The sequence below is a fragment of the Suillus clintonianus genome (assembly GCF_016758775.1).
Source record: "Suillus clintonianus strain FC179 chromosome Unknown DEU56scaffold_5, whole genome shotgun sequence".
Taxonomy (NCBI): Eukaryota; Fungi; Basidiomycota; class Agaricomycetes; order Boletales; family Suillaceae; genus Suillus; species Suillus clintonianus.
The window spans coordinates 478,446-493,800 of record NW_024539229.1 but is presented as its reverse complement, the minus strand read 5'-3'; the positions used below and the strand labels follow the sequence as shown (position 1 = coordinate 493,800).

Genomic DNA, 15,355 nt, shown 5'->3' with positions numbered 1-15,355 from the left:
TCTGTGACAGGCTACTCACAATTTCTTGATTCTTTATGCCCATCCAAGTCCGAACTTCGGCCATGATTACTCTCATGCACGTCATTTTACATATACCCCGCACAGACCAGTTCCATTATGTATTGCCCCGATATCTGGGACCATGTGTAGTTATGTTAGAATTTGAGCATGTACATAAGCTAAGTACTTGAGAAGAGCATCACGTAAGCATATTGTGGTTTATTTACTCCAGTCATCAACGCATTTTTTTCCGGTGTGCTCTTTGTTCCTTGCTCTTTAACCACCACGCTTTCGGATCCTCGCAACAGCCTTGTTTTCTAGTTTCCGCTATAGACAACATTATGGTAAAACTTCTTGTTCAGAAATCATGTATTTTGCTGATGGGCTTGTTCAGAGTCACGGTAATTATGGTGGCGGTTATGGCGGTGGTGGTGGTGGCGGCTACGGTGGGGGAGGCGGGGGTTGGGGCGGTGGCGGTGGCTACGAAGACAAAATGGGAGGCTTAGGCGGCGGTCTTAGAACGATCGACTGGGTATCGCAAAAGCTCGAGCGTTTCGAGAAGAATTTCTACGTCGAGGACAAGCGCGTTTCAGCTATGACTGAAAGAGAGGTGGAAGAGTTCCGGAAGACCAAAGAAATTAAGGTACGTGAGACCGTGTGGAAAGCTACCAGTCGCTGATGATTTCCCTCAAGGTTCAAGGACGAGGTGTTCCCAGACCTGTCACATCTTTTGACGAGGCAGGGTTTCCTGAATATATCTTGGCGTCGATTCGTGCACAAGGCTTTGCCGCGCCCACTCCCATTCAGTGTCAAGCATGGCCCATGGCTTTGAGCGGTAGAGATGTGGTTGCGATCGCCCAAACAGGGAGTGGGAAAACAATTTCTTTCGCTCTGCCTGCCATGCTTCACATTAATGCGTATGTGTGTATTTCATCTTCTGATCATCTACTCATTGGGAACTAGTCAACCTCTGCTCGCGCCAGGCGACGGTCCGATTGCACTTGTCCTTGCGCCCACCCGTGAGCTCGCTGTACAAATACAGCAGGAATGTACGAAATTTGGGTATGTTTGTTAACTCACCGCATTAGCCTTCGCTCATGTCTATAGTTCGAGCTCTCGCATCCGTAACACTGCCATTTACGGTGGCGCTCCCAAGGGTCCTCAAATTCGTGACCTACAACGTGGCGTTGAGGTCGTAATCGCGACTCCCGGACGACTTATCGATATGCTTGAAACGCAAAAGACCAATCTTCGTCGTGTCACGTATTTAGTCATGGATGAGGCTGATCGCATGTTGGACATGGGTTTCGAGCCCCAGATACGCAAGATTGTATCTCAGATTCGCCCTGATCGCCAGACACTGATGTTTAGTGCTACATGGCCGAAGGATGTGCAGAAACTCGCAAATGTGAGCATTACATGTTTATTTTATGGTTCTAAAATTTACCTCACTATTTGTAGGACTTCCTGAAAGACATGATTCAGGTCAACATTGGGTCTATGGAGCTCACTGCCAACCACAATATCCAGCAGATTGTCGAAGTCTGCAGTGACTTCGAGAAGCGTGCCAAACTGATCAAACATCTTGATCAGATCAGCTCTGAGAACGCTAAAGTACTCATATTTGTCGGGACCAAGCGCGTCGCGGACGACATCACCAAATACCTTCGCCAAGACGGCTGGCCAGCTCTTGCCATCCATGGCGACAAAGAACAGTAGGTTTCATACAATATTTGGCCTATTTCTACTTAGCGCTTGCACAGGCGGGAACGTGACTGGGTTCTCGGGGAGTTTAAAGCGGGTCGCTCACCCATATTGATCGCCACGGATGTTGCTTCCCGTGGTCTAGGTACGTGTGCTATTTCTTGCAAGCGCTCCATCAGGGACTCCTACAAATGGGAGGGCTTCTCGAGCACTCAGGTTAAAGTAGCAATGGCCCGCCTCTCTGTTTGGGTTATTTTTGCTCGTGACTCTGGTGTTCACTAACGCGTGTAGCAAGACGGGATGAGTCATGTTTGCACTGCTCTTCCTCTGTGCCACAGCCAGGCTTGAGGGATTCATCTCTTCTCGAGCGAGACGTGCTATAGCAGAACCGCGTGATCACGAGAGGATATCAAGTCGTCAAGGTTCCATCCGCCGAAGCATCCCGTGTCCTCCCGTCAGTGAGGATCCAAGGGATTCAAAGCGCTATGGTCCCGGATGTGGAGCCGTCATCACGGACTTCCTGGCTATATCTCCTCTCAATATGTCCGCTGCTTCGCGCTTGGTACCTGTCTTCCTGGACCGCGATGCCCTTTGTTCATGTTATACGTCCCCCGATCTTGTGACGTTCCATGAATGATGTTTGTATGAAGTCATTCGATCTTTGTTCCCTGTTATGTTGGACGCGCTTGTGTCTCTTTGTTGTTGTCATGTTATTGATTGTGCAACGTGCTACATGTTGTCTGTCCATATGTTGTTCTCTTGTTCTGTACGTGACGCGGATTGCATTGCATTGCTGGCATCACAGATGTCAAGGATGTCGGATATGTGATTGTGAGTGTTTCAGTGGTTCATTATTACTAGTCAGGTGCTGACGTCCCTTTAGAACTACGACTTCCCTAACAATTGCGAAGATTATATCCATCGTATTGGTCGTACGGGGGTAAGTTGCTCTCACTTGACGCATTCATTCCCAATCCTAACTCTGCTTAGCGCGCCGGCATGAAAGGTACCTCATACACGTACTTCACCACCGATAACTCGAAATCTTCTCGCGAGTTGATATCCATCCTGCGTGAGGCAAAGGCCAATGTTCCACCACAGCTAGAGGAAATGGCCACGTACAGTGGAGGTGGTGGAGGCCGCAGTAAGTCCCTACCATGTCCCCATGTTTCTCGTTGTGTTGACCTAGCATTCCAGGTCGTTATGGCGGCGGAGGTCGTGGTCGTGGTGGCGGCGGTGGCGGCGGAAGATACGGGGGCGGTGGTGGTGGCGGTGGTCACGGCGATTATGGTGGTGCCAGAGATCGGTGGTAGACTTGACGACTTCTTGTTCCGGACACATAGACATCTCTCATATTCCTCTTAATCATGATGCTTTTGCCATTTCTTCACGACAGTTATATCCACCACTGTCAAATCATTGAAATCAAGTAGATGGGTTTGGGCTTTAATACAACAATTGCAAGTTGTTGGATTTATCTAAGCACTTCAAGGTTATGGGGAGGTACCTATCGATCAGTATAACGCCCTGAAAAGTAGGCCGGTAAACGATAAACGATTTTCAAGGCATGCGGTGTCTTATTACGTAAATTGTTAATCAAGAATAGCTTGTTCGAGTCAATCTGATCGCAGGTGGATGTTTATAGCAAGGCATCGATACCTAGTCAGTCAGAAAGTCAGAGGTCTTTCTTTTCATCCACTTCAACGATTACATTCTATTCGACCTGTAGCAATGGCAACAACTCCGAACGATCCTGGCCTGGTCACTCCCGAGTCCGACGGTCCTTCGAAAAGTTCAGGTGAGCAGATACTTGTCATTTCAGTGTTTTAACATTCTGATCAACTGTCGGATGCAGCGAAAAAGGAGGCCAAGAGGCTAGAGAAAGAGGCGAAGCTGGCTGCTAAACATCTCAAGCAAGCCGCTAACACTCCTGCTGGCGAAAAGAAGGCAAAGGCGGACAAAGAGAAGAAGGAGCAGGAGCCTGCATTCGTAAACACCACTCCCAAGGGCGAGAAGAAAGGTTCGATTCCTTCACCCTCTTTCACTTTTTTTCTTGACGCTGTACAGACATGTCCCAACCGATGGCAAGTGGGTACAACCCTATTGCAGTCGAGTCTGCTTGGTATGATTGGTGGGAGGCCCAAGGCTTCTTTAAGCCTCAGACCACGGAGAACGGCGAGACCAAACCAGAGGGTGTCTTTGTGATTCCGATGCCTCCCCCGAACGTCACTGGAAGCCTGCATATCGGCCACGCGCTGACTGTTGCCATTCAGGATTGCTTAATCCGCTGGTACATATAAATCTGTATCTGATATGATCGTAATACTCACCGTGACGATAGGAATCGGATGCTTGGAAAGACTACCCTTTTTGTGCCAGGTTTTGATCACGCTGGAATCTCAACGCAATCCGTTGTTGAAAAACGGTTATACAAAGCGGAAGGCAAGACTCGACATGATCTCGGTCGAGAGGTATTTTTGGGTAAGGTGATGGAGTGGAAAAATGAGTACGTGGTTGCCTTCTGATTGGAACGTGTTCTTACATGGCGTTAGCTACCAAGCACGTATCACCAATCAATTAAGAAGACTTGGAGGAAGTTGTGACTGGGACCGTGTCGCCTTCACTATGAGTCCTGTGGGTGAAAGTTCATACATCTCTTACATATCTAACTGGTTATCGTATCAGTCATTATCAAAAGCTGTTACTGAGACGTTCTGTCGGCTCCACGAGGATGGTATCATCTACCGCGCTAATCGACTTGTTAACTGGTGCGTCCAGTTAAATACTACCCTCTCGAACCTTGAGGTGAGTCGAAGAATTCGTCCGTTGGTGCCGACATGAGCTGTGTTGCATAGGTGGACCAAAAACAACTCTCTGGCCGCACCTTGCTTAACGTCCCAGGGTATGACGCAAAGGAAAAATTCGAATTCGGTGTCATCACCTCATTTGCATATCACATTGAAGGATCAGGTATGTTCTAATCGATTTTCATGTCCTTGTCTTTCTTATTTTCATCAACAGATGAGCGGATTGTCGTAGCGACGACCCGCCCGGAAACGATGCTTGGTGATACAGCTATTGCGGTACATCAGGATGATGATCGATACAAGGTAACATTTATTGTAGATAGAAATTGCAATCAAGACTGAGATACGTTTGTAGCACCTTCACGGCAAATTTGCCATTCACCCCTTCTTGAATAGGCGTCTTCCCATCATCGTCGATGAAAAAGTCGATAAGGAGTTTGGAACTGGAGCAGTGAAGATCACGCCAGCTCATGATCCAAACGATTATGAGGTTGGTGTCCGTCACGGGCTTGACTTCATCAACATTTTGAATGATGATGGAACGTTCAATGAAAATGCTGGAGAGCAATTCAAGGTGCGTCTGTGTGCAAACAATACCTCTTGATCAAAACGACATACATCATTCAGGGGATGAAACGCTTCCACGCTCGGCGCGAGGTCATAAAGAAGCTCACAGAGATGGGCCTGTTTGTCGAGACCAAGGATAATTCTATGCAGATTCCCATTTGCAGGTACGCGCCCGGGTCGATTCCAAGTCGATTGGTGACTGAAGTTGAGGTGTTCTTGCAGTAAATCAGGCGACATAATTGAGCCCGTTTTGAAGCCCCAGTGGTGGGTAAATTGCCAACCTCTTGCTGCAGAAGCAGTCAAGGTCAGTCACATAATATCTCACTTGGCTTTCTTTAACGATCATTGCAGCGTACGAGGGCAGGCGAACTTTCAATCGGCCCCAAGCAGAGTGAAGCAGACTGGTATCGCTGGCTTGAAAACATACAGGACTGGTGTATCTCCCGGCAGTTATGGTGGGGTCATCGATGCCCAGCCTATTTTGTTCGAATCGAAGGAGAAAATAGCGACGTTCGTATTTCAACGATCAGTCCAACATTTGTGCACTAATCTTGAATGCAGAGCAACGATGGAAAGAACTGGGTCGTGGGTCGGACTGTGGAAGAAGCAACCGAACGAGCGAAAATCCTTGCTAAAGGGAAGAACTTCACACTCGAGCAAGACGAAGATGTCCTTGATACTTGGTTCTCCTCCGGACTGTGGCCCTTCTCAATCCTGGGATGGCCAGATAAGGCACGGCATTTCATACCTAGTAGACTGACTGGCTTTAATCGTCCACCAATAGACTGTCGACTTCTCTCAGTATTACCCTGCCAGTATTCTTGAAACAGGCTGGGACATCCTTTTCTTCTGGGTTGCGCGCATGGTTCTCATGGGCATCTATCTTACCGGTCAGATGCCATTTTCTGAAGTGCTCTGCCACGCGATGATTCGCGATGCTCATGGACGCAAGATGAGCAAGTCGCTCGGTAACGTCATTGACCCGATCGATGTCATCCATGGCCTGTCACTTGAGGAACTCCACCAGAAATTGTATGAAGGTAATCTGGATGAGAAGGAGATTCTAAAGGCGATCGCTGGACAGAAGAAGGATTTCCCAAAGGGCATTCCAGAATGTGGTACGGATGGGTTGCGTTTCGCTCTTTGCGCATACTCAGGCGGCGGTAAAGTAATCATCACTGTGCAAACTATACATGACTGAGTTTGCGTTTAGGCAGGGATATCAACTTGGAAATTCTACGAGTGGAGGGATACCGCAAGTTCTGCAACAAGATCTTCAATGCCACGAAATTTGCAATGCTCAAACTTGACGACGGTTTTTCCCCAGAGACATCTGCGAAGGTATGCTGCTTGCACGATGGGTTCTTGAGCTTACATTGCATCTGAAGCCAACCGGGAATGAAAGTCTTGTGGAACGCTGGATTCTACACAAGCTCAACATAGCTGCGACGCAGATCAACACGCAGCTCCTCGAACGCAATTTCATGGCTGCGACTACGTCAGCATACAATTTCTGGTTATACGAGCTCTGCGATGTCTACATTGTGGGGCTACTTCGAATTTGAATGTGTATGGAGCTCATATTTTTGTCCACAGGAGGCGATGAAACCTTTGACAGACGCATCGGTCCCCCTTCAGACTCGTAGGTCAGCCCAACAAACATTGTATACTTGCCTGGATCACGGTCTGCGTCTACTTCATCCGTTTATGCCCTTTGTTACCGAGGAGCTATGGCAGCGACTGCCAAGACGTCCGACAGATTCCACCCCCTCCATCATGATAGCAGCTTACCCTATAAACGTGAGTCATCATCTGCCATATTCAAACCTGCTTTACTGAATTGATGCAGGATCCTGACTTCATCAGTTCGGAGGAGGAGAAAGATTTCGATGGAGTGCTGTCTGCCGTGCGCGCAGCTAGGTCACTTGCTGCATCTTACAACCTACAGTCCAATATCCAACGTGAGTGAATCTACTTTAACCACGGTTAGTACTGACGTGTTTCTAGTCTTCATTCATTCCCAGTTGGGAAAGGAGATCGATTTGTTCCGCTCGCAGACGCAAGCTATGATCACTTTGATCAAGGGATGCAGTGCTGTGACCGTCATTGAGGACGGGAAAGCCCTTCCCCCGGGGTGCGGGTCAGCCGTCATAAACTCCACCACAACAGTCCACGTGTTAGTCAAGGTATGTGTGTAGCCTCGTGTTACGAATGGACCCTAACTCGTTTTATTATAAGGGGCTTGTTGACCTTGATGCTGAGATAGCCAAGTGTGACAAGAAACTGACGCTTGCGCGCCTCAATCTGGAAAAGATTATGAAGATTATTTCACAGCCAGATTACGCTGAGACCGTGCCGTCTGTTGTGCAACTAACAAATGACGAGAAGGTGGCGTTGCTCTTTTGACTGCAAATTCAGAACGCTGCTAATTTTCTGTTCTTGACCACAACAGAAAAAGACATACGAGACGGAATGTCTAACTCTCGACCAATCTAGGGAGATGTTTGCAAAGTTGAAATAGGTTCTTTGTTCACTCTTGTGTGCGTGTTAGCTGGTAGAAATATAGGTACAAATGCAGCGTAAAGAATTACTATCATTAAGACATAATTCGAGTCCAATATGCCTGAAAACTCGTCATGATGCTGTTCACCGCAGTCTTTCGTACATCTTGAAGTCCGATGACTTCCAAGGGAAAGGATCGCCATCAGTAGCATCTTCTCTGTATCTCGCGTCAGCGCCACACCCAGCAGATAGTTCCGAGGTGCATACTCCTGAGGACCAAGGACACGCAGCCCTCGTATGTGGGTATCTTTTCCACTCATGTGGTTCTGCACCACGATAACTTGCAGCACGTACGCATGTACAGGTTTACTAGAGGAGGGTTAAATGAGGAACAAAGCAGCGTTGCAAAAACAATTCACAATGAATTCCCATCTTCGTCAGGTTCTGAGGATACATCAAACGTTATCCAGCCGTCCGGTTTCTCCAAAGTAGCGACCCGTACATCTTGAAGGTCACTGGGACCAGTTCCGGCACGGATAGCAAGAGTCGATGGGGTGTACGAGTCGTCTTGTGGCCAACTAAGGTAGATACTGATTTTCTGAGTTGAATCCAGTCAGTACTGGTGGGACACGTGAAATTGACCCTTTACCTGAATTGCGACCTTGCGAGGGAACTCCACGGTGATAAAGTGAGGCTGGGGGCCATCAGAACTGGACACTACCTCAGTCGCGCTGAGCATGTCACGGAAAGGGATGATACTCACTGCCAGAACGTATCGGGATCTCCGTCTCTAAGGCACTCGGCACCAAACCCAAATTTGTATGAAGAGACTGACCACTTTGCAAGGTGTCCAATATCTGGCCATGGTAGTACAGGGGGGGTGCGAGCTGCAGGAAGCTGAATGAGCATCACTAACGCAAAGACTGCTCTAAGCACGATGAAAGAACTAAAGGGAACCTGGGTGCATGAGAGGGAGGCCATCCCTTGGGATTTGTGGACCATTTTGTATGACTGTGGACGGCGTTGCAGGTGTGGTAATGTTAGTAGTGGCCATTGTCCAGCACTGAGGTGACCGTCTGGGTGTAATCCAGATTTAGCGGGGGATCACGCAATTCAAATTAAATCGTGATGTCAACTTAGATTTCATAAGTACTAGTACTGTTGGATCCGGGGCCTTGATTCAAAAATGTGACACCAAGTCCCCTATCTCTTGGAATCATTCCTGCGTCCTACCACTATGGTCAAATCTTCCACCAGAAGTCCCTTCATATTCACAAAGACAACGTCTGATAAGAGCAACAAGGTAAGTCTTTGATCATTGCTGTGATATTTGCTGATCAGGCTAGTCTAGGAGCTGATAGAAGAACTGAAGGCGTTGAGCAAGAGGGTATCAGAGCTAGGAAAGACAATGGAAGAACTCAATGATCGTAAGACTCCGTCACAGGAGACCACATGGCAGACCGTAGACGTTGCGGACAATGGTATGCGATTCTTGCCCTCTAACCACTTTGCTTATTAAATAAGAATTTAGCTATCGCAGATTTTGCATGGAGCCAACTGTCAGATCCAGTCAAGGCTAACCTTGAAACATTCAGCATATATGACTGTATGTCGCATCCCACTACTTGTACTCATTCTCCTAACCGTCGCAGTTTCCGATCTCGTTTACTTCAATTCGCGCCCCTTCTTCCATGATCAAACCTCTCTTGCCGCAAAATCCGCGTACTGCACCATCCATAAAGACGTACTCCTGGTATATACATCAGTGTCGGAACTCAAGAAGCGCACCAAGGAAGAGAGTAACGTGGCTCACCCTGCTTTCACAGCGGAACACCTCGAAACATTTATGAAAAAGTTGCATTTTGCGTGTTCCGGATCCGAACATCCTGTCTTTGATCATATTCGCACAAGTTTGCTACCTTATATTGCCTAGAACTCTCAGCTCAGAGCTCAACTAGCACACTGAGAATGGTTCAGAAATCAAAATACAGAGTGGCGGGATCTCGAAGCCAACCTGTCAAACTGTAAAGTTTCAGTTCCCTCCCCACCACCCCTTAATCCTCTCCCTTCCCCACTCCTGATACTCTTCTGCTGTCACACTCACGCGCTGAAACTCATCTGTGTTCGCAAAAGCTGTCATACCTTCCCAAGCATCGAGCGATGGGTCTACTGCGCACACCAAGTCCATCTCGGGCGGCAGAATCGGACCAAGTCAGATTGAATGATGCACCTAGGAAACTTTAGCACGACGTACGAGTTTACGATAGACTCAGATCTGCAGGTCCTCGTCATCCGCCCCGAACATGTCCAGAGTCTTAACGCAATTATTGAGAACCAAAAAATGACTAGAAGAATTATAAAACTTGCCCGCACCCGCTTTCCTTTTCTTCTTCGCAACACGTTCGAAGCAATATGGTGGGTAAAATGCCAACCTTTAGGCAGGGATATCAATTTGGAAATTCTACGAGTGGAGGGATACCACAAGTTCTGCAACAAGATCTTCAATGCCAGAAATGTGCAATGCTCAAACTTGACGACGGTTTTTCGCCAGAGACATCCGCGAAGGTATGCTGCTTGTACGATGGGTTCTTGAACTCACATTGCATCTGAAGCCAACCGGGAACGAAAGTCTTGTGGAACGCTGGATCCTACACAAGCTCAACATAGCTGCGACGCAGATCAACACGCAGCTCCTCGAACGCAATTTCATGGCTGCGACTACGTCAGCATATAATTTCTGGTTATATGAGCTCTGCGATGTCTACATTGTGGATACTTCGAATTTGAATGTGTATGGAGCTCATATTTTTGTCCACAGGAGGCGATGAAACCTTTGACAAACGCATCGGTCCCCCTGCAGACTCGTAGGTCAGCCCAACAAACATTGTATACTTGCCTGGATCAGGGTCTGCGTCTACTTCATCCGTAGTGAGGCTGGGGGCCATCAGAACTGGACACCGCCTCATTCGCGCTGAGCATGTCACGGAAAGGGATGATACTCACTGCCAGAACGTATCGGGATCTCCGTCTCTAAGGCACTCGGCACCAAACCCAAATTGTATGAAAAAACTGACCACTTTGCAAGGTGTCCAATATCTGGCCATGGTAGTACAGGGGGGGTGCGAGCTGCAGGAAGCTGGATGAGCATCACTAACGCAAAGGCTGTTTTAAGCACGATGAAGGAACTAAAGGGAACCTGGGTGCATGAGAGGGAGGCCATCCCTTGGTATTTGTGGACCATTTTGTATGACCGTAGACGGCGCTGCAGTTGTAGTAATGTTAGTAGTGGCCATTGTTCAACGTTCAGCGCGAGGTACCGGTGACCGTTTGGGTGTAATCCATATTTAGCGCGGGATCACCGTGACGCAATCACGAACTGCTGGTCATTCAAAAATACCAAGTCCCCTATCTCTTGGAATCATTTCTACATCTAACCACTATGGTCAACTCACAATCATCCCCGCATTCCACCAAAAGTCCCTTTTCATTTAAAAAAACAACTATTGTCACAACACCTCACAAAAACCATACAATCATGCTGGACAGCCAACGATTCAACAAGAACGTGCCCATAGATGACCTACAGTCTTCGTTACAGACTGCGCTCACGAACAAAATCCCCGCGAGTCCCTCGGTTCAGATTTCCTCAATTGAGAAGAGCAACAAGGCAAGTCTTTGATTATTGCTGTGATATTTGCTGATCAGGCTAGTCTAGGAGTTGGTCGAAAAAACGGAGGCATTGGAAAAGAAGATATCAAAGCTAGAAAAGGCAATAGAAAAACTCAAGGATAGTGAGACGTCGCAGGAGATCACGATGATGACATGGCAGACCGCAGATGTTGCGTTCAATGGTATGTGATTAATCTTACCTTCTAACCGCTTTTGCTTATTAAATTTGAATTTAGCTATCGCAGATTTTGCATGGAGCCATCTGTCAGATGCAGTCAAGGCTAACCTTGAAACACTCGAAATATTTGACTGTATGTCGCATCCCACTACTTGTACTCATTCTCCTAACCGCCGCAGTTTCCGATCTCGTTTACTTCAATTCGCGCCCCCGCCGCTTCAATTCTAAATCCACTCTTGCCGCCAAATCCGCGTACCGCACCATCCATGAAGACGTACGCCTGGTATATGTATCAGTGTCAGAACTCAAGAAGCGCACCAAGGAAGAGAGACACGAGGTGTTCCACGCTGTTATCACAGCGGAACACCTCGAAGAATTTATGAAAAAGTTGCATTTTGTGTGTTCCGGATCCGAACATCCCGTCTTTGATCATATTCGTACATGTTTGCTAGCTTATACTTATACTGTTCAGAACTCTCAGCTCAGGGCTCAAATGTCACAATAAGAATGGTTCAGAAATCAAAATACAGAGTGGAGGGATCTCGAAGACAACATGTCAAACTGTAAAGTTCCAGTTCCCTCCCCACCACCCCTTAATCCTCTCCCCTCCCCACTCCTGATACTCTTCTGCTGTCACACTCACGCGCTGAAACTCATCTGTGTTCGCAAAAGCTGCCATACCCTTCCAAGCATCGAGCGATGGGTTTACTGCGCGCACTATATCACCCAAGTCCATCTCGGGCGGCAGAATCGGACGAAGTGTTCCATAAAGTCTTTCTTGAAGACCAGGAAACTGCGATGGACCGCCGGTAATGAACACATTCTGAATTCGCATGAGGCAAAGCTAGAACCCTTGAGAAACAAGAAACGGACCTTTACAAGCCTGGCTTTCTCGGCTTCTGAGAACCTTGCCAGGATGCTTTGAAGAACTTCACCGAGGCCAGCGGAGTCGACGCCAGCCATTCCCGGTGAAAAGTATGTTTCGCACACGCGCCATCGTTCCGTGTTCAGATGTATCCGTGCACCTCCTGTTGTTCGTTCCTATAAGCATTTAGTCGTTGAAGAGATAGAGTCAACACAACCTTCAATGTCTCCCTCTTCATACTGTGGTCTGAATGCAGACATAAGCGCAGACCGTTGAGATGTTATAGATGCATGTGTGTGCTGGGTCGTGAATGTCGGGTCATGCATGAGGAGCTTGCTCTCAATGATCCGGAGTTGGTTGAATTCCTCCTCCTCGTCTGAAGATACAGCCGCAGCATTCTTTTGCATGACGTCAGATTGAATGATGCGCTTAGGAAACTTTAGTACGACGTACGAGTTTACGATAGATCTGCCAGTCCTCGTCATCCGCCCCGAACATGTCCTCTTAACGCAAGTATTGAGAACAAAAAAAATGATTAGAAGAATTGTAAAACTTGCCCGCACCCGCTTTCCTTTTCTTCTTCGAAACGCGTTCATCGGCTGCCAAGGAAGCAATATTTTTCATCCTAGCTTGCGCGGCTGCACTCTTCCGATCAGACAACGCAGCCTTCCGACGTCCCCGCTCCTTGATCTTGTTCATGATGGCCTATTGCTCCCGAATGTTCAGCAAGAGCATCTAACCAAGCAGGCGGTGGGCACCGTACCTCTTGCTCACGGCGCAGTCTAGCTGCCCATTCGTCAAAGTTATTCTCCCGCTCTTCCTCCTCTCGTCTCTCCTCAGCTTCCTTTCCTTCTCGTTCTTTCTCCTTCTCGCGTCTTGCACGCGCTCTTGCGTCAAAACCAGCCTTCATAAGTTTCTGCTTCTTCTTTTCTTTTATCCCTTCTTCGTCGAGCTGTGGAACGGGAAATTCAAAATTGCATCACTTTGAATCAATACGAGACTTACGTCCGCATCCGGAACATCAATGAGAGGGAACGAAGGTTCCTCCTACAGTCACAAGTCAAAGGGGAGTAATCAGTGATGATGTACGGTGCTTACAATGACATCGTCTTGCCCATCAGCATCCTTCTTGCGCGCACGTTTCACGTCAAGCTCGAGTTTCTTGATAGTTTCATCGAGGGCAGCATCATCATCAAAGCCCTCGTCTTGAAGTGTGTTCTGTAGAGAAATTAAGCAGCATGTCCAGTAAGATGCTATGTTTGTCACACCGTCCACTCGCGCTTGTTCTCGCTCTTGCCTTCCTTCAAATTCGTAAGGTACTGTAGATCGTTCTCCTTCTTCGCCAACTAAACCACATCAACTTAATCAAAAACATCATTTTTCGTCGCGGGAAGAAGGGACGAACCTTCTCCATCCGGCTCTTCGCAGCTAACTCCTGAAGTTTCTTTCCTTGCTCTTTTCGTTTCTCTGCTATCCTCGTGAGCTCCTCTTCTGTCTTTTCTTCAATGACAGGGATCGCAAACGGGAACTGGATGATGCGCTCTGCGGCGCGCATGTTTGCAGGGACTTTGAGGGAACGGAGGACATCAGGATAGTCAGTGGCGAAGGAACAAAAGTTGTGAAGCATCCACTGCGAGAGGTTAATAACTGAAGAAGCATTTAGGCCAGCATATGGACGTACGCTTGCTTGCGCAGATGTCACACGAGTCGGGAAGCTAGAGTATTTCAGCTGGATGAGCTTCAGGAGATACTCCGTTGATTGCTGTGTACCCCATGGTATTCTGCCCAAGTACGATCAACACACAATTCCCTCAGCTCAAGGAATAGTAATACGGACCGTTTTGCATGACTGAGTATGCCTTTCCCGTTGAGAATGGGGATAACAGATGTGGATGCCGTGTTGAATGAAATGACAAGACCGTCAGCACCAAACGGGCTGCTGGGCGTGGGCTTGTTATTATGATAAAAGGACATCACAGAGTCGACACAGTAAGTGAGTGAAGGGACCGAATATTGCTCAAACATGAGCTCGGAGGTTACTATGCATTTCGTTCGGTGAAGCAGACAACATGATGAGCTCAAGGACGTACATGCTCTTGAATGCAATGGCGAGCAGAGTCTTTCTGTCATGAGCACAGGGTGCTCGATGCCCTCTGCATCGATTCCCAGCCTCACAAACGCGTAGTCTAACGCGTTTTCCTACCTCGCCCATCCTCAGCGCCACCCACGCATACCAGCAACGTAGGAAACCCACCATTGCATCGAAATTTAACAACACATCACCTTCCCAAGGTGTCTTGCCCTGGCTCTTCGCACCGCTCTCTGCATCGATCGCGTCACCAAACAGTAACAGCGACTGGTTGAACTTGCGCTCCTTGTACTTGGCGATGATGTTAGGAGAAGAGTGGGGAGAGGCGGACGTGCTGAAGCCAAAACGCAGGTTTGAGGAGCCGTTGTCTATGATAAGAGGGACGTGCTGGGACCGAAAGGGATCATAAGAGTCGGGAGGTGTGATGCTCGGGAGACTGGGTGTCGGGACATAGAATATGTTACTCGTTTCAGCTTCAGCCATCGAATGCTATTGCAAAGTGCAGTTCACAGATGTCACTTGCACAGCGAATGAAGGTATCTCGTTGGCTCGAGAGCGTAGATTGAACAGTTACAACCAAGGTAAAACTTGCAAATTGACGCTAGCGCGCGGCCATGACTTGATCAGAACCATCATCACGTCCACCGAAGGTTTTGCAAAATTGTTCAGCATGCAACACGACTCAATTTCTAGTTTGCCTCTGCCGCGCTATCAGTTGATATTGTCTGGCCAGTGACGATACTCACTGCAGACAGGCTCGTGTCCTGCAGCTGCAATCAGAGTCACTATCAGGCGAGAGTCTTTCAAACTGATTTGGCCAACGTCACAACCATAGTCCTTCGAGAATCAATTAATGCCACGTTCGTATGTCGTCTCTCTCGATGGCCATCGCTCATAAATTCCAACCACGCTGTCGAACCCAACTAGAGTTGTCCCGTTCCATCACATAGACCACAATTCAGCATCAATCAATT

The 15,355-nt window shown here is 48.0% G+C and overlaps 5 protein-coding genes across 5 annotated transcripts; 3 read left to right on the top strand and 2 right to left on the bottom strand.

Moving 5' to 3' along the window:
- Positions 1–257: 257 nt before the first annotated feature.
- Positions 258–3,168, top strand: DEU56DRAFT_878548 (P-loop containing nucleoside triphosphate hydrolase protein). Its single transcript, XM_041356050.1, has 11 exons — positions 258–344; positions 395–643; positions 694–917; positions 964–1,062; positions 1,108–1,408; positions 1,462–1,715; positions 1,764–1,849; positions 2,510–2,535; positions 2,588–2,644; positions 2,695–2,848; positions 2,902–3,168. The coding sequence occupies exons 1-11, from the start codon at positions 342–344 to the stop codon at positions 3,015–3,017; spliced, it is 1,569 nt and encodes a 522-aa protein (XP_041214071.1). The 5' UTR covers positions 258–341; the 3' UTR covers positions 3,018–3,168.
- A 267-nt stretch (positions 3,169–3,435) lies between these two features.
- On the top strand, positions 3,436–7,599 carry DEU56DRAFT_868508 (tRNA synthetases class I-domain-containing protein; the record flags this gene model as incomplete). Its single annotated transcript, XM_041355495.1, has 21 exons — positions 3,436–3,502; positions 3,560–3,724; positions 3,772–3,994; positions 4,046–4,210; positions 4,257–4,338; positions 4,390–4,509; positions 4,560–4,674; positions 4,726–4,814; positions 4,867–5,085; positions 5,139–5,242; positions 5,301–5,382; positions 5,430–5,588; positions 5,640–5,810; positions 5,863–6,241; positions 6,292–6,419; positions 6,467–6,622; positions 6,675–6,878; positions 6,928–7,039; positions 7,086–7,264; positions 7,317–7,466; positions 7,531–7,599. 21 exons carry the CDS (start codon positions 3,436–3,438, stop codon positions 7,597–7,599), a joined length of 3,138 nt encoding a protein of 1,045 aa, XP_041214070.1.
- Positions 7,483–8,689, bottom strand: DEU56DRAFT_430612 (anaphase-promoting complex, subunit 10-domain-containing protein). The gene is made up of 6 exons (XM_041346197.1): positions 8,538–8,689; positions 8,344–8,467; positions 8,230–8,290; positions 8,000–8,178; positions 7,848–7,949; positions 7,483–7,797 (listed from the first exon to the last, which is right to left on the bottom strand). Exons 1-6 carry the CDS (start codon positions 8,632–8,634, stop codon positions 7,725–7,727), a joined length of 636 nt encoding a protein of 211 aa, XP_041214069.1. The 5' UTR covers positions 8,635–8,689; the 3' UTR covers positions 7,483–7,724.
- A 1,411-nt stretch (positions 8,690–10,100) lies between these two features.
- DEU56DRAFT_907434 (uncharacterized protein) lies at positions 10,101–11,932 on the top strand (the record flags this gene model as incomplete). The annotated part of the gene is made up of 5 exons (XM_041356902.1): positions 10,101–10,145; positions 10,193–10,369; positions 11,296–11,431; positions 11,486–11,560; positions 11,607–11,932. 5 exons carry the CDS (start codon positions 10,101–10,103, stop codon positions 11,930–11,932), a joined length of 759 nt encoding a protein of 252 aa, XP_041214068.1.
- A 51-nt stretch (positions 11,933–11,983) lies between these two features.
- DEU56DRAFT_878546 (uncharacterized protein) lies at positions 11,984–14,994 on the bottom strand (the record flags this gene model as incomplete). Its single annotated transcript, XM_041356049.1, has 14 exons — positions 14,547–14,994; positions 14,383–14,491; positions 14,130–14,331; positions 13,974–14,073; positions 13,698–13,922; positions 13,561–13,638; positions 13,391–13,510; positions 13,298–13,339; positions 13,056–13,244; positions 12,850–12,997; positions 12,746–12,795; positions 12,510–12,690; positions 12,301–12,455; positions 11,984–12,250 (listed from the first exon to the last, which is right to left on the bottom strand). Exons 1-14 carry the CDS (start codon positions 14,862–14,864, stop codon positions 11,984–11,986), a joined length of 2,184 nt encoding a protein of 727 aa, XP_041214067.1. The 5' UTR covers positions 14,865–14,994.
- Positions 14,995–15,355: the final 361 nt, after the last annotated feature.

Coding starts and splice junctions, on each gene's coding strand:
- DEU56DRAFT_878548 (XM_041356050.1), top strand. Junction 918..963: donor GCCATGCTTCACATTAATGC/GTATGTGTGTAT, acceptor ATTGGGAACTAG/TCAACCTCTGCTCGCGCCAG. Junction 1,409..1,461: donor ATGTGCAGAAACTCGCAAAT/GTGAGCATTACA, acceptor CACTATTTGTAG/GACTTCCTGAAAGACATGAT.
- DEU56DRAFT_430612 (XM_041346197.1), bottom strand. CDS start 8,634: ATGGCCACTACTAACATTACCACACCTGCAACGCCGTCCACAGTCATA. Junction 8,179..8,229: donor CTCGCAAGGTCGCAATTCAG/GTAAAGGGTCAA, acceptor GATTCAACTCAG/AAAATCAGTATCTACCTTAG. Junction 7,798..7,847: donor CGTGTCCTTGGTCCTCAGGA/GTATGCACCTCG, acceptor CGCGAGATACAG/AGAAGATGCTACTGATGGCG.